General features: G+C 49.3%; 1 protein-coding gene across 2 annotated transcripts in view; it reads right to left on the bottom strand.

Moving 5' to 3' along the window:
- The window catches only part of LOC119973926 (5'-nucleotidase domain-containing protein 2-like), a 142,251-nt gene that overhangs the window by 92,231 nt on the left and 23,136 nt on the right, over positions 1 to 26,884 (bottom strand). Inside the window, exon 2 of one of the 2 annotated variants that reach the window (XM_038812580.1) lies at positions 2,765 to 2,852. In XM_038812580.1, the coding sequence (XP_038668508.1) occupies positions 2,765 to 2,852 (88 nt within the window). Of the gene's footprint in view, positions 1 to 2,764; positions 2,853 to 10,521; positions 10,778 to 26,884 lie in introns of those variants that run through there. The other variant, XM_038812579.1, reaches the window with a different exon arrangement.

Here is a 26,884-nt window from a genome sequence, read left to right as displayed (position 1 = left end):
AGCTTCCCATCAGTGTTATGATTCTGGACCAGGCCCCAACATTTGTTAGGGTGCCAGACAAGAACCGCAAACACTTTACTTAAATTTATAAAACTGTGAGGAAAGAATACTTTGCTCCAGGAGTGATTCCACTGACCAATAGGGTATATTTTATATTAAAAAACGTTTTCATTAGCACAGTATATCTTATGAACAGTGTTAAACTACATTAATATCACAGAAAATAGCTTACAAGTTATAGTTAAACAATTTTTAACAATAAAAGGGAACACTAACTTCTATCTTCTCTATCTCCAAAGAAGCAAAACAGGTCAAATGACACTCGTAATTACAGTTAGCAATCACAGGGATACTTGCTGTACACGTGACCAGAGATTTCCTGGAAATACTGTTTGAAGAGAGAAATATCCTGTCAGGAAAAAGCCTGCAGATGTTTGTCTGTATCGAGTACTGTTTACCCTGACAGCCTTCTGCAAAAGTTGCTGATCAGCTCAAAGCTCCCAGCAAAGCCAAAAATGAAATTGCCTGATACAAACCTGTCTCCTCCAATTAATTACATCATCATTATTCCACTCAGATCCCCCAACCTGCTTCATCAGTGGAGAGTTTCAAGTCGACAGCCTTTCTTTGGAACTGGGAAAAGTTAGAAATATAATAGGTTTTGAGCAAATAAAAAAGTGGAGAGCCTGAGGGGGTGGGTGCTCCGTAGGTACAATTTTACTAGCTTGGTGGGATTGATGAAAGTGGATTTGGCAAGATAGGATAGCCTCCCTCTGTCACTGGCAGGTCGGGTGCAGGCGATTAAAATGAATGTGTTGCTGCGATTTCTGATTCCTTGTCAGTGCCTGACGGTCTTTTTGCCAAAGGCATTTTTTAAGGAAGCGGACAAGTCGATCACTTTGTTTATTGGGGGGGGGGGGGGGAAGGTACATTTGTACAGCGCCGCTCCTGATAACCCCATGCGAGTACTCTGGGAGTCCTGTGGCGGTGGCAACACTGAAGATTGAGGCAGTTGAGGCAGCATGTTAAGAAGGGGACTGTGTCAGGGGGAGATGCCAATTAGGAGAAACCATAGTTTTGAGCCAAGGAGGCCTGGATGGGAGGTTTCGGAGACGGGAGGAGAGAGGGATCAGTGTTTTAAAAGATCTGTTCCTGGGGGATGATTTGCGAGGTTGGAAGAGTTGGGGGAGAAATATGGACTAGGGCAAAGGTTTAGGTACCTGCAGCGCCGAGACTTTGCTAGGAAGGAGGTTCAGGGCTTCTCGATAGCGCCGACCCCCTCATTGTTGGAAGAGGTATTGACGGCACGGGGTGGTAATGGCGGCCTATGGATGATTTTGGGGGAGGACAGGGTGTTCATGGAGGGGATCAAAGCCAAGTGGGAGGAAGAGTTGGCGGATGCTACGGAAGTCGGTTTGTGGTGTGAGGTGCTCTGGAGGATGAACGCCTCAACGTCATGCGTGAGGTTGTGGCTGATACAGCTGAAGGTTATGTGAGGGTGCACCTCACAAGGGTGAGAATGAGCCGACTCTTTGAGGGAGTGGGATTATATTCATTGGAGTTTAGGAGGTTGAGGGGAGATCTAATAGAAACTTACAAGATAATGAATGGCTTGGATAGGATGGACGTAGGGAAGTTGTTTCCATTAGCAGGGGAGACTAGGACGCGGGGGCACAGCCTTAGAATAAAAGGGAGTCACTTTAGAACAGAGATGAGGAGAAATTTCTTCAGCCAGAGAGTGGTAGGTCTGTGGAATTCATTGCCACAGAGGGCGGTGGAGGCCGGGACGTTGAGTGTCTTTAAGACAGAAATTGATAAATTCTTGATTTCTCGAGGAATTAAGGGCTATGGGAGAGAGCGGGTAAATGGAGTTGAAATCAACCATGATTGAATGGTGGAGTGGACTCGATGGGCCGAATGGCCTTACTTCCGCTCCTATGTCTTATGGTCTTATGGAGTGGAGGACGTATACGAGCGTTGAGGGAGGAGCCCCGCAAACCATGTTCATAAGTTTTGATTCTGCCCAAAGCGGGAGAAGTACTGGAGGGAGGTTTTCAATGTCATCTCAGGGGTAGTACATGTGAACTTGGAGCCAGAGCCCCTAGAAGTCATTTTCGGGGTGTCGGACCAGCCCAGGCTGCAGGGTAGATGTTTTAGCCTTCGCCTCGCTGATTTCCCAGAGGCGGGTCCTGTTGGGGTGGAGGTCAGTTTCTCCGTCCTGTGCCTTGGCTTGGCGGGGGGAGAGCTATTTGAATTTTTGACCCTCAAGAAGGTGAAATTTGTGCTGAGAGGGATGAAGGAGGGGTTCTATAATTCATGGGGACTGTTTATGATGCACATTTGAGATTTGGTTGCCATTGAACATTGGTTGGGGGGGGGGGAGAGGTTTGGGGTTATTGTAGTCCTTGATTATACTGTTTACTGATTGACTGTTAATATTTTGCCTGGAATATACAGGTGGATGTTTTGGTAGTATGGTGAGCAGGGTGCTATTTTTGTTTGGAGGATTGTTATTGTAATTGTCTTTGTTTGTTTATTAGATGAAAATGTGGAGAATAAAAAGATTTTAAAAGAAAAGGGGGGGGTAGGAAGAAGAGCAAAAAAGGAAAGACCTGTTAATGTTTTCTTTTCCATTCTTGTTTCTCTTATTTAATTTCCTTTGCTTCCAGATGATAGCTATTCAAGATCCTCCCATTCGCACCTCCTCAAGACACATCTTTTGTTTCTCTACTTGTCCTATTACCATTTCCTTTTACCCTCGTACCTTGAAATCTTTTGCCAGCATATCTCTCCTGATGTCGATCACAGATTTTATCTTTGTTCTTCTTCCCTCCCTCCATTTCCTCGCTCTGCTAGTTTTGATAAAAGGTCACAGATCCAAAATGTTAACTCAGACTTTTCTATACACAAATAATTCCAGCTGTTTTTGTTTAAAAATAAAGGTCCTTGAACTGAATAATTGCGGGGTCAAAGAAAAAAGGTTGCAAGGAGTTTTTTTTTTTAATCTGAAGAACAACAACTAAAGAGTATCGTGTACTGATGTTCACTGTCTCTAATTTATTTATCATGCTGCAGAAATGGCAAACAATCAACCTTCCCTGTAGTTTATCAAGTTGGATTTTTAAAATGGCTGAAACTAATTCGTACTTGGTGACATTTCAGTGCATGTTTTGTGCATAGATATCTTCTTCCACTTCCAGAGTCCTTCTGCAAGGTTTTACCTCAGTAGTTTCCATGTTTCCTCACATCTCAGTAGCTTTTTTGCATACATTAGTGTGGGATCTTTCTTGTACCATAATCCTTAAAGCAGAGACTCTTCATAGAGAACTTCCCACAATATGCCTGAATCCTGAATGAATTCAGGAGGAAGCAAACTTGTCAAAAATCTATTTGTATTTTTTCATCTGTTTAAGCAATAAGGAAATAAGTACAAATGCTAGGGCAGCATGGTGGTGCAGTGGTTAGCATTGCTGCCTCACGGTGCTGAGGTCCCAGATCCCGACTCTGGGTCACTGTCCGTGTGGAGTTTGCACATTCTCCCCGTGTTTGCGTGGGTTTCGCCCCCACAATCCAAAGGATGTGCAGGGGAGGTGGATTTGCCATGCTAAATTACCCCTTAATTGGAAAAAATGAATTGGGTACTCTAAATTTATAAAAAACAGTAAGTACCAATGCTTCAAAAGTTATTTCATACGGCTCACAGCTCATCCTGGACGAATGCAACCCACCGGGGTTCCTAACACACACCCACTTTTAAGTTAGTTGTAAAGATCTTAACCACATATTGTGCATATTTTTGGAGCTGCCACTCTATGCAATGACTCATAAATTGATAAATGCCTGAAAATGGTTGAATGGTTGACCCTCATTTTATACATTGATGAACATTTAAATGAGGGTCATTCCTTTATTGCTGTTACATCCAAGATGTACCTTTAAAATCAGATCTGTTGCTCCAAAATGCAAATGTATCAATTATTTTACTTTTGAAATGTTTTTACCTCACTGCAAATTCCCTTTAGAATCACTTCAGGGAGCATGGTGGTGTAGTGGTCAACATGGCTGTCTCACAGCGCCGAGGCCCTGGGTTCGACCACGGCCCCAGGTCACTGTCCGTGTGGAATTTGCAAATTCTCCTCGTGTCTGCGTGGATCTCACTCCCATAACCCAAAAAGATGTGCAAGGTAGGTGGATTGGCCACACTAAAATTGATTCTTAATTGAGGAAAAAAAAGAATTGGGCACTCTAATTTTATTTTTGAAAAAGAATCACTTCAGAGATGTGGCCATTGACTTCTGAGCCACTATCAACCAACTTGTGGTCAGTTCTGAGATTTAATCCTTGTATTTCCTGCACTGCACCTAGTCCTGGGTACTGCAGGGTGTTTGCCCCTGACTTATTGTCTTTATTGTCGGGGACTTCCGGTGACAGCGGGCGGGAGGCAGCCGCGCAATGGAGGGCTCCCGTTCGGGAACGGCATTTTCGGGGCTTTAAGCCCGATCCCAGGGTCCACGGAGGTGGCAACAGCAGGGAGAAGGCACAGAGGAGGCACAGTAAAAGAAAATGTCGAGAGTGAGCAAAAAACGGCCGTTAAAAAAACAGCTGAAGGTCCGTCGGGGAGTGGAAAGGTCACCGCGGGGTCACCAAGGAAAATGGAGGCTGGAGCACCAGGGGAGGACGATTTGCTTATGGCTGAAGAAATAACTAAGGTGATGGCTGCGGAATTCGAAAGGCAGTTGACAAAATACATGGAGACAATGAGGAAGGAGATGAGGGAGATTTTGAGTGTGCTGGTGGAGGAGGCGATTTCCCCGGTGATGACGGTGGTGGCGAGCGTAGTGGCGGAGGGGCGGATGCAAGGGGAGGCGCTGAAGGAAGTGCAGGAGACATTATTGCAGCACAGTGATCAACTTACCTCGATGGGAAAGGAGATGCGGAAGGTGATGGAAATTAACAAGGATCTGCGAGGAAAAATGGAAGACCTGGAAAACAGATCCAGGTGATAGTACTCTTTATTGTCACAGTAGGCTTACATTAACACTGCAATGAAGTTACTGTGAAAAGCCCCTAGTCACCACATTCCAGCGCCTGTTTGGGTAAACCGAGGGATAATTCTGAATGTCCAAATTACCTAATAGCACATCTTTCAGGACTTGTGGGAAGAAACCAGAGTGTGACCCAAGGCAGGAACCAAAGCTGGGACCCTGGCGCTGTGAAGCCACTACGCTACCGTGCTGACTTGGTGATTAGGAGTGTGGAAAATTTAGTTAAGCCTATTTACTTTTGTCCATAATTAATTTTACTTTCCACTAAAATCTTGACTGCTGTTTTACTGTTAGTTCATGCTGTGAATTTAGTGAATTCACGTTCTTATGCTGTTTTTCCAGCTTTTATCCGTCCTGCTAACTTGTTAGGTCTTCCTCCTCAAGGATCGAAATTTAGTAGCTCTGGTCCCAACATCACTCAAATTAGATAACATTTTGCCACTTACTCAACACTGAATTCCAAATATTCCAACCGATATAATACTACAGGCTTCACATCCTATTTTTCTGTTAAACAGTTTGTCCAAGGATAGACATCTCTGTTTTGTACATATCAATAATCCATACATTCTGCAGCTTCATCAGTGAGCTGTTGCCTTTGTAATTCTGAAGGTCAGCCTTTTCTCTGCAAGCACTTTAGTACTTTGTAACATGTAAAACAGAATTCAGCCATTCAATCATTGCTCCTAAATAGCACATACCAGGAGGCACCATGCACGTCAGTGTTGCCACAAGTGATGTCAGAGTTATGAAATTATAACTCTTTTAGTCCCCCACATGACAAATCAATTCACTTGGAGATATATTGCGAGTTTTAAGTATACATTTAGTAAAACCCAAAAGAAAATACATGAAAAATTTAAAAGGCAGTTCATGTTTGTGACAATGTATTAGACTAGCATTCCTCGGCATTATATTTCATTGCCCCCCTGTTTCATTACCATAAATAGTGATTCTGGCAAAGGTCCTTCACCTGAAATAAAAGTCTCTCTTATTGCTTTACTGGTGCCAATGTGCTCTCTGTGCAACTATAATTTTCCCTTATTCCCACTCCTTCAGTTTCCTTTTTATTTGTCACAAATGGATTATCCAATTTTCTGACTTGTTTGCCTTCCCTCAGGCATCAAAGAAAATAGCCAGAAAATTAATCCTGCAGTGAATTCTTTAATGACAGATGAATTCAATTTTTGCTTGAAATTAGCATCTACACAGTGAACAGTGAAGAATGGGAGAGTCTCCTGTTCAGCCAGAATCTGCAGAAGGCAACAACAAACAACTGCAGTTTCTTGCCAACTTTGAAAATGAAAGTTACCATAGTTCCAGAGAATGCTCTCCCCTCAGAGAGAACGCTGACTGGGGGTGGTTTAATCTAAGGGTCTTGCGCTGGCTATAGAGGCGCTGGCAATTGATCTGAGGGCCCCAAGGGGCTGGTCCGGGAAAGGGGGGGGGGGGGGGGGGGGGGGGGGGGGGGGGTCGAGCACAGAGTCTTGTTGTATGCGGATTACCTGCTTCTGTATGTTTCGGATCCTATTTGAGGAGATGGAAGAAATCATGGGAATTTTAGGGGAATTTGGCCGGTTTTCGGGGTACAAAATTAATATGCGAGATGTTTGCGGTCCAGGCGATGGGTCAGGAGAGACGACTGGGGGAACTGCCGTTTAGATTGGTAGGGGACAGTTTCAGGTACCTAGGTATTCAAGTGGCGCGGGATTGGGACCGGCTACATAAATTGAACTTGGCCCAGTTGGTGGAAAGATGATTTCCGGAGATGGGAATGCGCTCCCGTTGTCTCTAGTTGGGAGAGTCCAAACAGTGAAAATGACTGTCCTCCCGAGACTCCTGTTTGTATTTCAATGTCTCCCCATCTTCATTCCCCGGTCCTTTTTTAAGCGGGTCAATAAAGTTTATTGCGGGCTTCGTATGTGGGGGCAGGTCCCCACAAGTAAGGAAGGTAATGCTTGAACGGAGTCGGGGAGAGGGAGGGCTGGCACTGCCGAACTTTAGCAATTATTACTGGGCGGCTAACATAGCCATGATCAGGAAGTGGCTGGTGGGGGCGGGGGTCGGCATGGGTGCGTATGGAGGCGGCTTCTTGCAAGGGCACAAGTTTGGGGATGCTGGTAACTGCGCCTCTGCCCTTCCTGCCGGCCCGGTACTCCACCAGCCCCATGGTGGTGGTGCCCTTGAGAGTTTGGGGGCAATGGAGGAGATATGTGGGGGCAGTGGGAGCATCAGTCTGGTCCCCAATCTGTAATAATCACCGGTTTGCCCCGGGGAGGATGGATGGGGGGGTTTAAATATGGCAGAGAGCGGGGATTGAGAGGATGGGGGACTTGTTTATAGAGGGGAGCTTTCCGAGTATGAGAGCGCTGGAGGAGAGGTTTGCATTGGGGGGGGGGGGGGGGGGGGGGGGGGCAGGGAGAGAGAGTCACACAAATTTCAATATCTGCAGCAGGTGTGGGACCTTCTGCGTAGTCAGGTATCAACGTTCTCACTCCCTCCGCTGAGGGGGATTCAGGACATGGTAGCTTCCAGAGGATGGATAGGTGAGGGGAACGTTTCTGACATTTACAAGGAACTTATGGGATCAGAGGAGACGCAGACTGAGGAGCTGAAGCGAAAGTGGGAGGAGGAGCTGGGGGGAGAGATAGAGGAGGGCCTTTGGGCAGACGTGTTGAGTAGAGTCAACGCATCCGCAACTTGTGCCAGACTCAGCCTGATTCAATTCAAAGTCGTTCACCGGGCGCACATGACAGTGGCCCGGATGAGCAGATTCTTTGGGGTGGAAGACAGGTGCGCAAAATGTGTGGGAGGACCAGCGAACCATGTCACATGTTCTGGGCATATCCAAAGCTGAGGGGACTTCTGGCAGGGGTTTGCTGACGTCATGTCCAAAGGCATATAAACAACGGGTGGCACCAAGTCCAGAGGTGGCGATTTTCGGGTGTGTCGCAGGATCCGGGAATCCAGGAGGAGAAAGAGGCAGACGTCTGGCCTTTGCTTCCCTGGTAGCCCGGAGGCAGATATACTAGCATGGAGGGACTCAAAGCCCCGAAGTCGGAGACCTGGCTAGCTTTCTCGGTTTGGAGGAAACTTAACTTTGCCTGTGAGAGGGTTGCTTGTTAGGGTTCACCCAGAGATTGGCAAACCATGATCGACTTCTTCACGGAGAATTAATCATCAGCAGAGGGGGCGTGGGTTAGGTTAGCGTAGATTAGGGAGTTAATTAATGGTGGGACCTGTTGGGGAGGGAGGTGATATTTTTACTATGTTTATATTTGCATGTACATTGTTTATATTGCTGCTGTTACAATGCCAAAAAAACTCAATAAAATGATTATTAAAGAATAAATAAATAAATAATCTGAGGGTCACCACAGCTCAGGGTTGAGAAGGGGCCTTTACGGTAACTTCAGCCAATACAGGAATTGAACCCACGCTGTTGGTGTCACTCTGAACCAGCTGTCCAGCCAACTGAGCTAACCTACCTCCCAACACCCTCACCTTCTTAGGGCATAATATCTGAAGAGATACCGTGAAGTGGCAATGGCCACCTTTGATAAAGAACACCCTGCGTAGCTCGAGGATGCACAGGAGGAGCAATACCACTGCTGTCAACTAATAAACAGATTTTTTTAATAAAGTGTAGTTGCCATTGAAAAAAAAGATTTAACCCATTGCAAAGAATCCTTCATAGAATTCTCTAAAGACTCCTACTATTAACATTGAAAAAGCATCTTTTAATAGCCTTCCAAAAGGTCCATCCAGTCTCCAGTAACCTCCACTTCTGCCACCGCTCATCCCTAAGTGAGACCAGGGGCGGAATTCTCCGACCTCCTGCCGCATCAGAGAATCGCTGGGGGGGTGCAGCATGAATCCCGCCCTCGCCAGCTACCAAATTCTCCGGCGCTGGGGATTTGGCGGGGGCGGGAATAGTGCTGCGCCGGTCAGGGGCGTTTGGCAGTGCCCCCCCCCACCGGCGATTGGCAGCACCCCCCCCACCGGCGATTCTCCGGCCCGCGAGGGGCCGAGTGGCCACCTGTTTTCGGCCTGTCCCACCGCCGTATGTTACAACAGGTACTTACCGGCGGGACCTGGCTCTGCAGGCGGCCTCCGGGGTCCTCGGGGGGGGGGCATAAATAAATGTTAAAAACAGGCCCCTGGAGGTGCCCCAGTGGTGGCCTGGCCAGTGATTGGAGCCCAGCGATCCACGGGCGGGCCTGTGCCGTGGGGGCACTCTATTCCTCCGTGCAGGTCGGTGTAACAGTCTGTGGTGGCTGGCGCGGAGATGAACCCCCCCCCCCCCCGCATGCACTGGGATGACGCCAGCACACGCTGGCGTTCCCGCGCATGCGCCAACTTGCGCCAGCCGGTGGAGGCCCTTCGGCACCGGTTGCCGTGGAGACAAGCCCCCTTCAGACCGGCCGGCGCAAACCACTCCAGCACCAGCCTAGCCCGAAGGTGCGGAGGATTCCACACCTTCAGGACGGCCCGACGCCGGAGTGGTTCACGCCACTCCTTTGTGCCAGAGCTCCCGCCCCGCCGGTTTCCGAAGAATGCCACCCATTTTGGTGAGTACCCAAGCTATATTGTTTCAGATTCCAGCATCCGCAGTATTTTGTTATATATGTTTTTTTAGCTTTGTAATATTAGTGTATATGTTTGTATGAAAATGTTTATTGGGCGGCATGGTAGCACAGTGGTTAGCACTGTTGCTGCCCAGTACCAGGATCCCAGGTTTGATTCCCGTTTGGGTCACTGCGCGGAATCTGCACGTTCTCCCCATGTCTGCGTGGGTTTCCTCGGGTGTTGCAGTTTCCTCCCACAAGCCCTGAAGTTCTGAACACAAGAGCTGTGTTAACCACTGTGCTACCGTGCTGCCCTACAATTGTGTTTTCTAGGAGCCTATCAACAATGTTAAGTCAGGACTTAACTGTGTGTCAATTATCTTGAACACACCAAGGTGAAGATGCTGAAACTGAGTTAAGGCTAACAGAGGTATACAGCACTTAGTATTTCTTTAGTATGGAACATTATAAAACTTGTTTTCATTTTAACTATTTGACCTATATCAACATATTTCTCTATGCATCCTTGAGTCGCTGCTATTATATAAAACTGAACTGTCCAATCAGCATGCAATCAGGGTTATGTTAATAATAAGTTCATTGTGAATTTTATATTTGAACAGTAAAATATTCATCTCTTCAAGTTGATATCACCATATTAGCTAGCCCACCTAAATAGGATTTACGAATGCAAATCCACAATGAACTCAAAATAAAGAGTTAAACTATAAGAAAAGGGAAAAAAACACACAAAATGTTAATAAACCGCTTTTATAAAGCACACCAAATACTATTATTCACATCGACCTTTCAGAATGAGCTGGAAGTCTGAAGAGCTCTAAAATCCATGGGAGCTATTGTCAGAAAGCACGACACAAGGTCAATAGCCGTTCCTTTGCCAAACTTACCATGGACTAATTTTTTCATCTCATTGTAACGACCCCACAGGTAAGTTGTGTTCTCTATTTTTCCTGCGGCGTTGGTTCTGCTGATTCCCCTGGAATCCGCGGGGCTGTAGAGCGGCTGCCGAACCCGCTTCTCTTCGCTGTGGATCGGCGCATCGACATCTTTTGTGCAATAACCCGCGGCTAAACTGGACACGGAAAACTTCGCGGCTTTCCACTGCAGAGAGGCACACACCGACTTGGCGAGCAAGCTAGCCATAGTGGCTCGCTGCACTTTGCAATCTGGAATTCAAGACTGGCAATAAATCAGTGTGAATTAAGAGCCCCCTTTTCTTTTTAAGGACAGACTGGCTGCGGCGATCTGTCCCCTCTGCTGACGGATCAGGGCTTTTTAATCGGATTCCGTTCATCAAACCAAAAGCTCTTGTCCCTAACAAAGGATCCTCCAATCAGAACCCGGCCTTTGCCGCTGGGAACCAATCTAATTTGGGAGCAACATGTTAATTTCTGGTCAGGAACCGCTGGAGACACTCACAGAGCAGCACGTCCTGACAACAGTCAGTATTCCTGTGCAAATCCATCCTTTCCTGACACCGAAACAGTGGGAAGGCTGAAAATCCCAAATAAAGACAGATGTCGGCAACAATGCACAGCCCTGATTCCACCCCCCCCCCCCCCTTGTCACACGTGAAGACAAAAGATTAGACTATAAACCCTTACTCAGAACTGAGCCCAAAATGTGTGTGGAATATAAAATTAGCAAGAATTTTATTAACGGAGTGCATCAAAGAAGATCGAAACACGGGAGAGGTGTGCATAAAAAGGGACAATTAAACAATCTAAATGCAAGACAGTTAAAAACAATAGAACAGAAAATCGAGCGAGGTGCAAATATGCAGACTTATCCTCGTTGTTTTCTGTTCCTGCCCAAGAGCATTATCTCGTCCTGAAATGTGCATTGGTTTGGAGAGGGGGTGGAGTCGCAAATCACAGATAGGGTCAGGTTCATATTTCGGGGCAGAATGGAAGACTTTATCAATAAAGCAGTGACCCTATCTACATTTGTGTAAACGTTGGTTGGTCAAAACTCTATTGCCCATGGACTACCTTGCACAACGTTCTGCTAAATCCTTGCTGGCTTACATTGGCCTACATGTTATGAATCTTAAATTCGCCTCCCATGTCCAAATCCTCCATGGTCTATCTCTTTATCCCTCTAACTTCCTCTAGCCTCAACACTCCAAGATCTCTGCTTTCTTCCAATGTTGTTCTCACGTACTTCCCAATTTTCATCATAACTTGTCCATCATTGGCAGCCATGCCCTCAGCTGCCTGGACCTAAAGCATTCTCCACCTCTCCTGCCCTCACTTCCTTTATAAAGGAGACTGCATTGGGAGCAGTGGATATTTTATACTACTGCACCAATATTCAGCTTCTTTAATTTTTCCAATTCAGGGGCAATGTAGTGTGGCCAATCCACCTACCCTCCACATCTTTGGGGTGTGGGGGTGAGACCCACGCAGACACGGGGAGAATGTGCAAACTCCACACGGACAATGACCGAGGGCCGGGATCAAACCCTGGTCTTCGGCGCCAAATTATCTACTTTAATGTTCAATTTGTACATTGTTCAATTCATTACCTTCAATTTCTTGTGTTCAATACAATAAAACATATTTGTTTTTTTTCAATTCTGGCAAAGATTCTGCAACCCAAATATTTTGCTCTGTACCTTCTGTTTATAAATACTGATAAACACCAGAGGGTAGGGACATAGAGGTAGTGGTCACAATGGACGCAGAGAAGGCATTTGACTGGGTGGAATGGGATTATCTGCGGGAGGTACTGGGGCGGTTTGGATTTGGACGGGGCTTCATTGACTAGGTCAGGCTGCTGTATCAGGTACCTGTGGCAAGTGTTTGGATGAACAGGCTGACATCGAGCTATTTTAGGCTGCACCGGGGGACGAGGCAGGGATGCCCCCTCTCCCCGCTGTTGTTCGCGCTGGCCATAGAACTGCTGGCAATTGTGTTGAGAGCCTCAAAGAGCTGGAAGGGACTGGTCCGGTGGGGGGGGGGGGGGGGGGGGGTGGAACACAGAGTATCGCTATACGCGGACGATCTGCGTCGGACCCACTGGAAGGGATAGAAGAAATTATGGGGATTCTGGAGGATTTTGGCCGGTTTTCGGGTAATAAATTGAACATGGGGAAAAGCAAGATGTTTGTGATTCAGGCAAGAGGGCAGGAGAGGCGATTGGGGGAGCTGCCTTTTGGAGTGGTAGGGGGAAGCTTTTGGTACCTAGGCATCCAGACCAAATGAAGGAGGATTTTCGGAGGTGGGATGTGCTCCCGCTGTCACTGGCTGGGAGGGTACATTAGTAAGGGTACAGGCAGTGAAAATTACAGTTCTCCTGAGATTCCTGTTTGTGTTTCAGTGTCTCCCCATCTTTGTTCCTCGGTCCTTTTTTAAACGGGTCAACAAGGTGATCTCGGGCTTTGTATGGGCGGGTAAGACCCTGCGAGTTAAAAAAAGGATGCTGGAGCGCAGCCGGGAGTCGGGGGGAGGGGGGGGAGGTGGGGAGGTGGGGAGGCTGGCACTCCCAAACCTTAATAATTATTACTGAGCGGCGAATATAGCCATGATTAGGAAGTGGAATGGGGGGGGGGGGGGGGTTGTTGGCGTGGGAGCCATTAGAGGTGGGCTCTTATAAGGACACTAGTTTGTGCCCATTGGTAACGGCGCCTCTGCCGTTCCCGCCGGCACGGTACTCCACCAGCCCCGTGGTGATCGCGGCCCTGCGAGTCTGGGGGCAAATGGAGGAGACATGTGGGAGCAGAGGGAACATGGGCTGGTTTAGCTCACTGGGCTAAATCGCTGGCTTTTAAAGCAGACCAAGCAGGCCAGCAGCACGGTTCGATTCCCGTACCAGCCTCCCCGAACAGGCACCGGAATGTGGCGACTAGGGGCTTTTCACAGTAACTTCATTGAAGCCTACTCGTGACAATAAGCGATTTTCATTTCATTTTCATTTCATCAGTCTGGTCCCCAATTTGCAATAATCACCGGTTTGCCCCGGGGAGGTTAGTTGGAGGTGGCAGAGAAAAGGGATCAAGAGGATGGGCGGTATGTTTATGGAAGGGAGCTTTCCCAGCTTGAGGGAACTGGAGGCAAAATCCGAAGTGACGGGAGGGAAAGAATTTAGGTACCTGCCAGCGCAAGACTTCCTACGCAGGCAGGTCTCAACGTTCCCGCTCCTACCACCAAGGGGGATACAGGATACGGTAGTTTCCAGAGTGTGGGTGGGAGAAGGGAGGGTTTCGGGCATTTATATGGAGCTTATGGGGTCTTCTGTTACTGTTATAAAACCATAAATACCTCAATAAAATGTTTATTAAAAAAAAATGCTGATCGTACCTGGTGAAAACAGGGCATTACTGAGGGTTAACATTCCAGCACAGTTGTTTCCCAGAAAGTTCATGGGCAAGATTCTCTGTCCCGCCACAGCGCGCCCCCGAGATTCTCCGTCTGGCCAGCCGGCCAATGGGGTTTCCCATTGTAGGCCACCCCATGCAGTCGGGAAATCCACTGGCTGCCGGCACAATGGAGAATCCCGACAGTGGAGAATCCAGCCCCATATCTAAATTCTTCTCTCTTTTCATTAGTAAAAGTTTTTTTTACATTTTGAATTAAGGGGCAATTTAGCGTGGCCAATCCACCTACCCTGCACATCTTTGGGTTGTGGGGGTGAGACCCACGCCGACACAGGGAGAATGTACAAATTCCACACAGACAGTGACCCGAGGCTGGGATCGAACCGGGGTCCTTGGCGCCATGAGGCAGCAGTGCTAACCACTGCACCACCGTGCCGCCCTTTAGTAAAAGTTAAATAGCAGTTGCCCATTAAAATTAAAATCTAGATTTCTGCTTACATATCGCTTAATATAAAAGGGTTAGAGATGCCTCTGTTAAACAATACTGTGATACAATGGCCACATCGAATGCAGCAAGGCAGAAAGAAAACAAAAGAACCAAAAGAAGAAACAGTCTAAAGTCTAAACTCATGTAAATAAACAACAAAAACTGACCAAAATATAAATAACATTAGGGGCACCATCCAGGTGCCCCCCCCCCCCCCCCCCCCCCCACACACACACACACACACACACTTTGCAAAAGACTTACCATCCTATGACTATTTATTCTGTGATGTGGAGATGCCGGCGTTGGACTGGGGTGAGCACAGTAAGAAGTCTTACAACACCAGGTTAAAGGTCCAACAGGTTTGTTTCAAACACGAGCTTTCGGAGCACGGCTCCTTCTTCACCTGAAGAAGGAGCCGTGCTCCGAAAGCTCGTGTTTGAAACAAACCTGTTGGACTTTAACCTGGTGTTGTAAGACTTCTTACTGTATTTATTCTGTGCTATTGCAACAAAAACCCAATAAAAACATCTTTAAAAATAGTACTGTAATTAATCAATATGAGCTAATGAGATAACAGTTTAGATTTAAATTAAAATTTAAAGATTAAAAACTGCTCCAGTGATCAGCGACAGTGACAGTTTCCTGATGAGTTCTAGAGAGGTTTTGGCATAGTGGTATTGTCACTAGACCAGAATCCAGAGACCCCAAGGTAGTGGTCTGGTGGTGACACTTCCGGTGCAGGAGGCAGCCGCGCAATGGAGGGCTCCCGTTCGGGAACGGCACTTTCGGGGCTTTAAGCCCGGTCCCAGGGTCTACGGAGTTGGCAAAAGTAGGGAGAAGGCACAGAGGGGGCATAGTGAAGGCACAGTAAAGGAAAATGTCGAGGGTGAGCAAAAAACGGCCGTAAAAAAACTGGCTGAAGGTCCGTTGGGGAGTGCAAAGGTCACCGCGGGGTCACCAAGGAAAATTTAGGCTGGAGCACCAGGGGAGGACGATTTGCTTATGGCTGAAGAAATAACTAAGGTGATGGCTGCGGAATTCGAAAGGCAGTTTACAAAATACATGGAGACGATGAGGAAGGAGACGAGGGAGGTTTTGAGTGTGCTGGTGGAGGAGGTGATTTCCCCGGTGATGACGGTGGTGGCGAGAACAGTGGCGGATGTGCGGGAGCAAGGGGAGGCGCTGAAGGAAGTGGAGGAGACATTATTGCAGCACGGTGATTAACTTACCTCGATGGGGAAGGAGATGCGGAAGGTGATGGAGATTAACGAGGATCTGCGAGGAAAAATGGAAAACCTGGAAAACAGGTCCAGGCGACCGAATTTGAGGATTGTGGGGCTGCCTGAAGGAGTTGAAGGGCCGAGGCCGACTGAGTATTTTGCTGGGATGCTGGCAAAACTATTGGGGGAGGGGGAGGATCCCTCCCGGTATGAACTGAATGGGGCTCATCGGTCATGGAGGCCTGTACCAAAGGCGAGTGAGCCGCCAAGGATAGTGACTCTGTGCTTCCCTAGGTACAGTGTGAAGGAGAAGGTCCTGTGCTGGGCCAAGCAGAAGCGGGTGGTGCAGTGGGCTAGAGCTGGTATACGTGTATAGCAGGGCTTTACGGTGGAGCTAGCAAGGAGGTGGGCTGCTTTCAACTGAGTGAAGAGGGCACTGTACATTAGTAAGGTGCAGTGCGGCATTGTATATCCAGCGAAGCTGAGGGTGACTTACAAGCTCAAGGACTTTTATTTTGGAACGGCGGAAGTAGCGGAGGAGTTTGCAAAGGCAGAAGGACTGTGGCAGAACTGAGAAATTGAGAAATGGCCATGTGCCGATGTAACCTCATGACTGTATTTTCTTCTTTTTTGTTTCACTGCGTGCAGTGGTATGGGCTAAAGGAGCCAATGTTGTATATATTTGGACAAGAGAAGGCATGGGACTTTCACTTGAAGTGAGGGCTCTTTGGGGGGTAGGTGGATATGCGGGGTTTGTGTGCTAAAAGGGGATTTCTGGGCCTTACTAGGGCCGGGCAAGGGGGAAAGGGACTCGGGCGGGGGCCTCCACGCTGGCCGGTTTAAGCCGGCCAGTGAACGGGAGTGGGGTGGGGGGAGGGGCTGCGGCCATCGGAGCCTAGCAGAACAGGGTCCGAGTGGTCTAGCCGGGGTGGAAAGTTGGGGGGAAGGAACCGAGGTTGGGGGGAGGAGTTCTTACACGAGGCAGTGGGTGGGAGGAGTTGGAGAGGGAGGGGGGGGGGGGGGGTTTACAACTCTTGGGTATCATGTACGGTACTCTTTCAGAGGTTGGATGGCGTTGAGTGTTGGGGAGGGGTGGTGGGGGAGTGGACTCTATGGTGACCATGGACGGTCCCGGACTCCTTTTTCTTTTTCTCCTTTGTTTTTTGTTTCTATCGTGGGAGGGTTTGTTTTATTGGATGCATATATTGACAGGTGGGCTGTTGTTTGGGGTGGTGGGAGGATAGGATTGTTGTTATTGTTAAGGGGATTGATTTTGTATTTGTTACCGTTTACTGTCTGTGGGTGGGGTGTAAATTTTGAAGGAAAATGTGAAAATGGAGAATAAAAACATTTTTAAAAAAGGTAATGGTCTGGTGGCCATTCTCTACCCATTCGCTGGCAGTCGGATTCTCTAGTCCGCTGGAAGCACACCCTCACCTGTGGATTTCCTGGAGTTGCCGGGTGGATTAAATGGGAAATCCCATTGTCTAGCGATAGGAGCAGAGAATCCTGCCCCCACAAACGGCATGTCCAAATCCTCACTCGCAGCGGTAGTGGGGCAGACTCACAACAGAGAGTCCAGCCCAATGTCCCAGACACCTCCATCACTATCCCCACCACCCCAGGGTATGTCATGTCCCACCAGCAGGGACTACTCAACTTCGACTCTGGACCCCATGAAGTTTCATGGCATCAGGTCAAACATGGGCAAGGAAACCTCCTGCTGATTGCCATGTACAACCCCACATCCAGGGCCAGCTCAAGGCACCGGCAACTCGGGCAGTCGCCCGGGGCGCCATGTGCTAGGGGGCGCCAGAGACTCGGGTCCCGCGCATGCGCAGTTGGGCCAGTGCCAACCAGCGCATGCGCGGTGGCCGCCCTCCCCCAGGGCTGCCCCCCCCCTCGGTCCCGCCCCCCCCCCGCTCGGTCCGCTCCCCCGCTCCGTCCGCCCCCCCCCCCCGGTCCGCCCCCCCCCCCCTGGTCCGCCCCCCCCCCCGGCTCGGTCCGCTCCCCCGCTCCGTCCGCCCCCCCCCCCCGCCCCCCCCTCGGTCCGCCCCCCCCCTCGGTCCGCCCCCCACCTGGTCCGCCCCCGCCGCTCTCGGTCCGCCCCCCCCCGCCCCCCCCCTCGGTCCGCCCCCCCCCCTCGGTCCGCCCCCCCTGGTCCGCCCCCCGCCCCCCCTCGGGTCCGCCCCCCCCGCCCTCCCTCCTCGGCCCCGCCCTCCCCCCTCGGCCCCGCCCCCCGCCCTCCCCCCTCGGCCCCCCCCTCGGCCCCCCCCTCACCCTCCCCCCCCTCGGCCCCAGCCCGCCCCCCCCCCCCCCCGGCCCCCCTGGCCCCGGCCCGCCCCCCCCCCCCCGGCCCCCCTGGCCCCCCCCCCCCCAAGGGCGCCGAAGTTCAGCTTGCCCGGGGCGCCAGCAACCCTAGGGCCGGCGCTGCCCACATCAGTTGATGAATTAGTGCTCCTCCATGTTGAACACCACTTGCCAGAAACTCTGAGAGTGACATGGGTACAGGCCGTACTCTGGGTAAGGGACTTCAATGTCCATCATGAAGAGTGACCTGGCAGTACCACAACAGACCAAAGAGCACAGCTTCTAGACTTTTTTTTTTGGCCAGTGATGAGGAAAGAACAAGGGGGCAAAACATATTTGACCTCTATCCATGACAGCATCAGCAGGAGTGACCACCTCACAGTCCTTGTGGAGACAAAATCCTTATTTTCACATAGAGGATACCCTTCATTGTGCTGTGTAGTACTCTTCTTCTTCTTCAGTAATCACTCCCTAACGTGTATAATTGTCCACCTAAGAAACTCCATGTCACTGGTAATGCGCTCTGTGGAATCTTGCACGGCTGATGAACCCGATTCTAGAGCCGCGTCTTCAACTGCACACATGGCAGGTGTTTCCAGGACGTGGGATTGGTCCTTGGACTTCTGGTATTCCTTTCTCAGGCTCTTTTTGCGGACTTCCTCTTTCTGTCAGGTGTTCTCGATAAATTGTGTCACTTAATCAGGAGGTTCCTCTAAATAGGTTTCTTCTGAGCAAGGGTCCCCCAGGCATTGACGCATATGTTGCATTTCTTGAGGTAAGCCTTCATGGTGTCTTTGAAATGCTTCCTTTGCCCTCCTCTCCTTTGAGAGCCTTCTTTGAGCTGGGCAAAGAAGATTTGCTTGACAGTCAGGGCTCTGGCACCCTAAGCATGTGGCCGGCCCAGTGGAGTTGGTTTTGGATGATCATAATCGCAATGCTGGTGCTCTTGGCTCCTTCAAAGACGCTGAAATTAGTATGCCTGTTCTCCCAGCTGATGCAGAATGTCTGTCTCAGACAGCATTGATGGTGGTACCTCTCCTGGGCCTTGAGGTGGTGACTGGATGTAGTCTATGTTTCTGTGCTATATAGAAGAGTTGGCTTTGTACACAAAGATGCTGGCATCAGCACAGATGTTGTGGTCATTGAATACTCTTGTGCTTAGGTGTCTGAAGGCAGCGCTCGCAGACTGGATATGATGTTGGATCTCTGTAATACTGCCAGCCTTGGATTAGAGGTTGCTCCCCGGGTAGGAGAAATGTTCCATATTTGGGAGAGTTTCTCCATTTCTACTGGAGGGAGAGATCAGATCTTGTACTGGAGCAGGTTAGTAAATGACTTGAGCCTTCTTGAGGTTGAGGTTGAAAAATGAAAATCGCTTATTGTCACAAGTAGGCTTCAATGAAGTTACTATGAAAAGCCCCTAGTCACCACATTCTGGTGCCTGTCCGGGGAGACTGGTACGGGAATTGAACCGTGCTGCTGGCCTGCTTGGTCTGCTTTAAAAGCCAGCAATTTAGCCAAGTGTTGTTTTCTTCTTGGATTTCAAACAGTTGCAATCAAAAAGTTTTCCGTCCAACTGTAAACAATTTCCATTCCACTGGGAAGCTTGTTCTTGACAAGGTGATTTGTCAATGAACGAGGAGAAAAGATCGAACAGATCTAACAACTCAAGATTGGTCATCCAGGAGGTGCTGTTGCCATTAGCAGCTGTAGAATTCTACTCAACCACAATCTGTAACCTCATGAATTGCCATATTTCCCACTGTACTGTTGCCATAGAGCCAGGGGATCAACCCTGGTTCAATGAAGAGAAATGAAATGAAAATCGCTTATTGTCACAAGTAGGCTTCAAATGAAGTTACTGTGAAACGCCCCTAGTCGCCACATTCCGGCACCTGTTCGGAGAGGCTGGTGTGGGAATTGAACCGTGTTGCTGGCCTGCCTTGGTCTGCTTTCAAAGCCAGTGATTTAGCCCTGTGCTAAACCAGCCCCTAGGCCTGTTCTTGACATCCAAAAGGATGCCAAGAACAGCACCAGGTATATCTAAGAATGAGGTGTGATCTTGATGAAGCTGAAACACAAAACTTGTTGTGTGCCGAACAGTATAAGCAGCAGAGCTAAGTAATTTAACAACAAACAAATCATCCATGCCATATCCAGTCATGACTGATGGTGAACAATTAAACCACACACTGGAGGAGGGAGCTTCACAAATATCTCCAGCCTTAATGATGGGCAACCCAGCACATCTGTGTAAGATATAAGGCTGAAGCATTTGCAACAATCTTCAGCCAGAAGTGTCAAGTAGATCATCCATCTCAACCTCCTCTGGAGGTCCCTAGCTTCAGTCTTCAACCAATTCATTTCATTCAATATGATATCAAGAAATGGCGAAGGGACTGGATACTGAAAAGGCTGTTGGCCCTAACAATATTCTGGCAATAGTCCTGAACACTTGTGCTCCAGAAATTGTGCCACTAGCCAAGTTGTTCTGGTACAGCTACAACACTGGTATCTACCCTGCAATGTGTAAAATTGCCCGCATTTGTCCTATCCATAAAAAGTGGGACAAATCCAACCCAGTGAATTACTGCCCTATCTGTCTACTCTTGATCATCAGTAAAGTGTTGGAAGCAGCCATCAGCAGTACCATCAAGCGGCACTTTCTTAGCAATAACCTTCTTACTGACGCTCAGTTTGTGCACCACCAAGGCACTCAGATCTTGCCCTCAAACATGGACAAAGCAGCTAAACTTCAGAGATGAGGTGAGAGGTTCTGCACTTGACATCAAGTTTGACCAAGTATGGCATCCAGGAGCCCTAGGAAAACTGGAATCAAGGGAAACCTCTCTGCTGGTTGGAGTCATCCCTGGTTGTTGGACGTCAGTTATCTCATGTTCCAGGACATCACTGCAGGAGTTTCTCAGGTTAGTGCCCAAGGCCTAACCATCATCAGCTACTTAATTAATGACCTTCCTTCTATTTGAAGGTCAGGAGTGGGGATGTTCGCTGATGATTGCACAATGTTCAGCACCATTCGTGACTCCTCAGATATTAAAGCAGTCCATGTCCAAATGCAGCAAGATCTGGACAACATTCAGACTTGGGCTAACTGGTGGCACAACATTCTTACCACAGAAGTGCCAAGCAATGAACATCTCCAACAAGAGACAATCTAATCATCACCCTTTGAATTTCAATAGCATTACCACTGCTGAGTTCCCCCACTATCTACAGGGTTATTATTGACCGTAAATTGAACTGGGTGAGCCATATAAATACCATGGCCATAAGATCAAGTCAAAGATTAGAAGTTGTGCGACAAGTAACTCATCTCCTGACTCCTCAAAGTCCATCCATCATCTATAAGGTACAAGTGAGGAATGCGATGGAATTCTCTCCTCTTGTCTGGAAGAGTGCAGCTCTAAGAACACTCAAGAAACTTGACACCATCCAGGAAAATGCACCCCAGCTTGATTGGAATCCCATCCACAAACATTCACGCCCTCCACCATCGATGCACAGTGGCAGCAGAGCATACCATCTACAAGATGCACTACTAAAACACACCAAGCCTCTTTAGACAGTACCTTCCAAACCCACAACCACGACCATCTAGATTCAAGATGTGGAGATGCTGCCATTGGACTGGGGTGGGCACAGTAAGAAGTCTTACAACGCCAGGTTAAAGTCCAACAGGTTTATTTGGAATCACAAGCTTTTGGAGCATATCTCCTTCATCTAGATTCATGTCCAAGCGCATCAGGCACATGGGATCATCATCATCTGGAAGTCCCCTCTAAGATACTCATTGTCCAGATTTGGAAATACATTGCATTTCTTCACTGTGGCTGGGTCAAAATCTCGGAACTCCCTCCCTAACAGCACTGTGGAGGTACCTCAGGGACTGCAGCGGTTCAAGAAGGCAGCTCTCCACCACCTTCTCACGGGCAAATGAAGGATGTGCAAGAAATGCAGGTCTAGCCAATGACGCCCAGATTCTCTGCCATCGGGATTCTCTGTCCCTGCCGGCAGCTCACCCCTGCCCACGGTTTTCCCGATGGAGTGGGGTGGCTATGATGGGAAATCCCATTGACAAGCGGCAGTTACAGGGAATCCCACCACCAGGCACGCCACCGTGAAACACGCGGCTGGGGGATCGGAAAATCCAGCCCCCGTGAATGAATTAAAAAATATCTAGGACAGGATTCTCCAAAGCCGATTTCGTAATCAGCGATTGGGCAGAGAATCCCTTTTTACGATGGAATCGGGGGCGGTGCCTGTTTTTGCATGCTCCGCCTCCTCCAAAACAGCATCATCAAGGAATGCACCGCACGCCATTGGGACGGCCTCAGGACGTCACCTGAAGGCCCTACCCCGATGCTCCGCCCCTGATAGGCCGAGGTCCCAACCGGTTGACTTACGGTCTCAGTGGTCAGGAACCTGGCGTGGTGGCTGTGGACTGTGTCCAGCACCGCCACAGTCGGGCAGCAACCGTGCTGCTGTCTGCAGGGGAGTGGGGGCTTTCAGCAAGGATTAGGGGGACTGGTGGGGGTGGCGAGGGGGTGTCCGGAGGGGCACTATCTGGCAGGTCGGGTGCACTCATGGGCAACACCATGTTGTACGGCCCGACCACTGCATGTCGTCGCCCTGCGCATGCGCTGCCACGGACCCGGCAATTTTCCGGCTGTTTTTGTCTTAGAGGCTGGCCTCTAAGTGGTTCGGCTGCTAGCCCCTCACCAATCAGAGGCTCAGTGGTGGGGCATTGCCGATTTTTCCCACATAAAAAGCCATGGATCCTCCAGACATCGTCTCCAAATCAGAGAAGCCAGCCCTTAGTTTTTGCTGTCTGGATATTGGACGCAGAGAAATAAAATATCTGGCCCAATACCAGAGGATTAGAATTAGTCATAATAGGGTTGAAAATCACTGTGGATGCTGGAACTTTGAAATGAAAACGGAAAGTGTTGGGATCAATCAGCTGCTCAGGCAGGATCTTTCTTTTCATAAATTTAGAGTACCCAATTCATTTTTTCCAATTGAAGGGCAATTTAGCGTGGCCAATTCACCTACCCTGTACAATCTTTGGGTTGTAGGGGCAAAACCCACGCAGAGACAGGGAGAAGGTGCAAACTTCACACGGACAGTGATCCAGAGCCGGGATCGAACCTGGGACCTTGGCGCCGTGAGGCAGCAGCGCTAACCACAGCACCACCGTGCAGCATCTTTGGACAAAGAACCCGAGTTAACGTTTCAGGTCATATTGGTTTCTCTCCACAGATGCTGACTGGCCTGCTGAGTGTTTCGAACGTTTTCCAGTTTTATTTTGTTGGGGCAAAACCCAGATCAAATGCATTGCAATTCATTGATCCAGAGGCAGATTGAGGTATGTCAGGGGTGATCTCAGAAATGCAAACAAGAAAATATACAATGCAGCAAAAACTACGGGAAAAATTAGATATTTTGTTTTCATTTTAGTGGAAAATTAGTTACCTTTGCCAGATTCTTTGGGAGAGTTACAGCAATGAAAGGCAAGTTATTATAAAACTACGGTAAATGGAACGTTACCTCGGAATTGTGTTTTTAAATAAATTCACGTTATATTCACTAGTATCCAATAATCATGTCTCGGAAATTCGTTGGTTTTATTTGCTGATACTAACGCGGGTGTAATTGGCCTATTCTGTGACATCTGAGCTGATGAATGGCTTTCATTTACTGCTTCTGAATTGATTAGCTATTTGATTGTAGCAGCAGATTAATAGTTCTGCGTTTGGGGGGGAAATCAGTGTGAACAGATTTCCAAAGGGAAGCTGAGGAAGGAGTTGGTAGCCGTGATATAATTTATTTAATGAAATATTTCCTGGCACAAATTGGTTAATCGCCTGTGGGTGTTGCCTGTAAGGATTGTGCAGAGACTCCGCGGGCGTTTTGTTGCCTTGACAGCGATATTCTGAAGCTTGGAGACTGGCAAGCTCTCCATTATCTCGAGTAAAGACTGTTCCTTTACTATTTTAACATGGCCCCTGACATTCCTACGTGGAGTAATAGCGACCTCTCCGAAATCAACCGACTGTCCCCATACACAAAACAAAGCAATTCTGCACGTTGCCCCAATTCACTGGCTGCCTATGCAGATTTATCAGCAATATCCATTAATCAGCTACAAGACCACCACTCGTATTGATCATTTTGGGGGATTTTTTAAAAAGTATATTGTTGCAGAATTCTGAAACCAATTTGTTCAATGTCTGACGCCAGTAATCTTAGTGATTGAACCATCTGTCTTTTTAAAATGGTAGTTCTTTATGGATAATGATAATGGTTATTGTTTCTCTTCCTAGCAGAACGGATTCCTCAGACTAAGTATCCAATTTGGTTTCTAATTAACTAAGGTTGAGATGGAGTCTTTGTCTCGGCTGTACCGCGAACCCGCCTCCAAAACTCCCTGACTAACAAGCGCCGGTACACAATGTCCCATCTCAACAATCGCTAACGACCGACTGGGCTGCGGATGTAATGGAAAAACAGCACATAATCTAGAACAGAAATGCAAATTGTATAAAAGGTCGCAATTTATTACTGAATATCACTTTCTACCAGCATCGCGATGTATACTTGTAGCTAATAAATGAGAAACATTTATTTTTGACGTGTTGTACCCAGTGAAGACATGCCCTATTCCTAGCTTTTAAGATCCAAACTTTGAGGACTCAAAAGAACTATCTGTTACTGAAAAGATGGCGGCCGAAGGTCAGCTGACCTGGTGTCTGCATGGAAGAACGAACTCATGTCTCTGGAATGTCATTAAAATATAAATGACCTTAAGTACCCTTAAACATACGTCCCAGATACACTTATGAATGTAAATATTGTCTGAACATTTACAGAAACTCAAATATAATGGTCCCCCAGACTCCATGGGCGAAATTCTCCGCACCTGCGGAAAGTCGCAAAACCGTCGTAAAAATCAGGACCGTTTTACGACGGTCGCGAAGGCTTCATTTCCCGACGGATTCACTTCCTGGAAATGGGCTAGTAGCGCGGCCGCGTCAATTACGTGCGCGATGACGACGGAACGTGACGACGACACGAACACGCCCATGTGACGCCGCCCGACGCCGTAAAAAGGCGCGGGCGACCACAGAATCTGTCGGGCAGGATGTCGGAGCCGAGGAGAGCTGCTCCTCGCTTTGTAGATGCTGACGTCGAGGCGCTGCTCGATGCCGTGGAGCAGAGGAGGGGCATCATCCGCCCGCGGAGAGGGCATCGCCAACCTGCCAGCGCGGTACGCCAGGCCTGGCGTGACGTGGCTGCTGCCGTCAGTGCTGTGGGGCAGACCCCTCGCTCAGCAGAGCAATGTAGGAAGAAGCTACACGACCTCACCAGGTCTGCCAGGGTAAGTGCCATGAGGGTGCCCCCTAGTCACGACCATCCCTCCCCCTTAACTTAAGCACACCCCCCCCCCCCGGGCACGGGAGGGGGGGGGGGGGGAGAGGGATTGGGGCAGAGTTATTTGAGGGTGGTTCACAAAGTTGTCGCAGACCCAGCGCTCTGGCCCCGAGGAGAGATGCAATCGTCTTATGACAACTTGCCCCCCCCCAAACTGTGCCAGTATCTGAACGGACTGCTGATACCTACCGTATTGTAATGATCTACCTATGTTCCCTCCCCCAACAGGCCAAGGCCGCTCATAACCACCGTGAGCGGCACAAGACTGGAGGGGGTTCGCCCAACCTGCACCCCCTCAGCACCTTTGAACAGAGGGCACTGGACCTTGTTGGGGGGTCTGCCACCCGCGATATCGCGCAATGCGAGGTTGGCGGAACTGCAGCAAGTGAGACAACCCTCCCTGACAAACACTCACCCCTCACCCATCCTCTGTCCCTTCACACACCCTGCCCACTGGGACACCTCCCCCATCCTCTGTCCCTTCACAAACCCTGCCCACTGGGACCGTCCAGCGGCCTGCCGAGCAAATCGAAATAACCCGTCTCATTCTCTTCCCTAGGACGTGATGCCGAACGACCAGGGCCGTCTGCCTCCAGACGGAGACAGGAATCTGCCGCCGCCTCACAACAGAGGGTGCCCGATCAGCGGGCAGCCCTATCCGCCCCAACCCAATCAGCGGACCAGGACGCACAGAGGGTTCGAAGTCCACCACCACCACCAGAAATGGCCAGGGACAACCCTCCTGTCGCTGAGCAGCCCCACACCCTGGACGAGGACCTAACCATTGAGAGCGTCGGGCTTGCGGCACTGCTTTCTCCCACCACATCCATCATCCCAGAGACACACACCCCGGCGGGCCTATTTAGTATTGAGTCTCCTGGGGCACAGTCTGGTTGGCACATCACAGCTGAGCAGGTACAGCAGGTGGAGGTCGGAGCAACAGAGGGCCCGGACTCGCGGAGGCCAGACCAGGCCCAGGATGCAGCTGGCTCCCAGACGTTTTCAGAGTTCCTGGAGTTTCTCAACCCACCCGCACAGCCGATGCCTCAGGAAACCCAGGGAAACAATGGCGGGAGGAGGGCAGCCTTCCTGGCTCTGCAGACGCTGTTAGAGGAGTCAAACCGCATCCAAGAGCAGGGAGTGGTGCCGCTCATGGCAGAGACCCAGTCCGACACCGCACGGGTGGCATCCGCGGTGGAGGCAATGGGTCAGGTTATGCAAGACGTTGGGGTTAATGTGCACGCGTCATCCTCGGCCCTGGACAGGGTTGCCCTCTCACAGGCAGCAATGTGCCAGAGCCAAAACGACATTGCCGGCGCCCTGCGGGCCATGGCACAGTCCCAGCAGTCGATAGCACAGTCGCAGCAGTCGGTCGCGGAGACCATCAACCGCCTGACACATGTGCTGGATGGCGTCGTGCACACACAGGTTGAGATCGCACAGTCCCTGGCGGGAATGTC

The sequence above is a fragment of the Scyliorhinus canicula genome, chromosome 11 (assembly GCF_902713615.1).
Source record: "Scyliorhinus canicula chromosome 11, sScyCan1.1, whole genome shotgun sequence".
NCBI classification, from domain to species: Eukaryota; Metazoa; Chordata; class Chondrichthyes; order Carcharhiniformes; family Scyliorhinidae; genus Scyliorhinus; species Scyliorhinus canicula.
The sequence above is the reverse complement of the archived record's forward strand: the minus strand, read 5'-3'. Positions and strand labels throughout refer to the sequence as shown.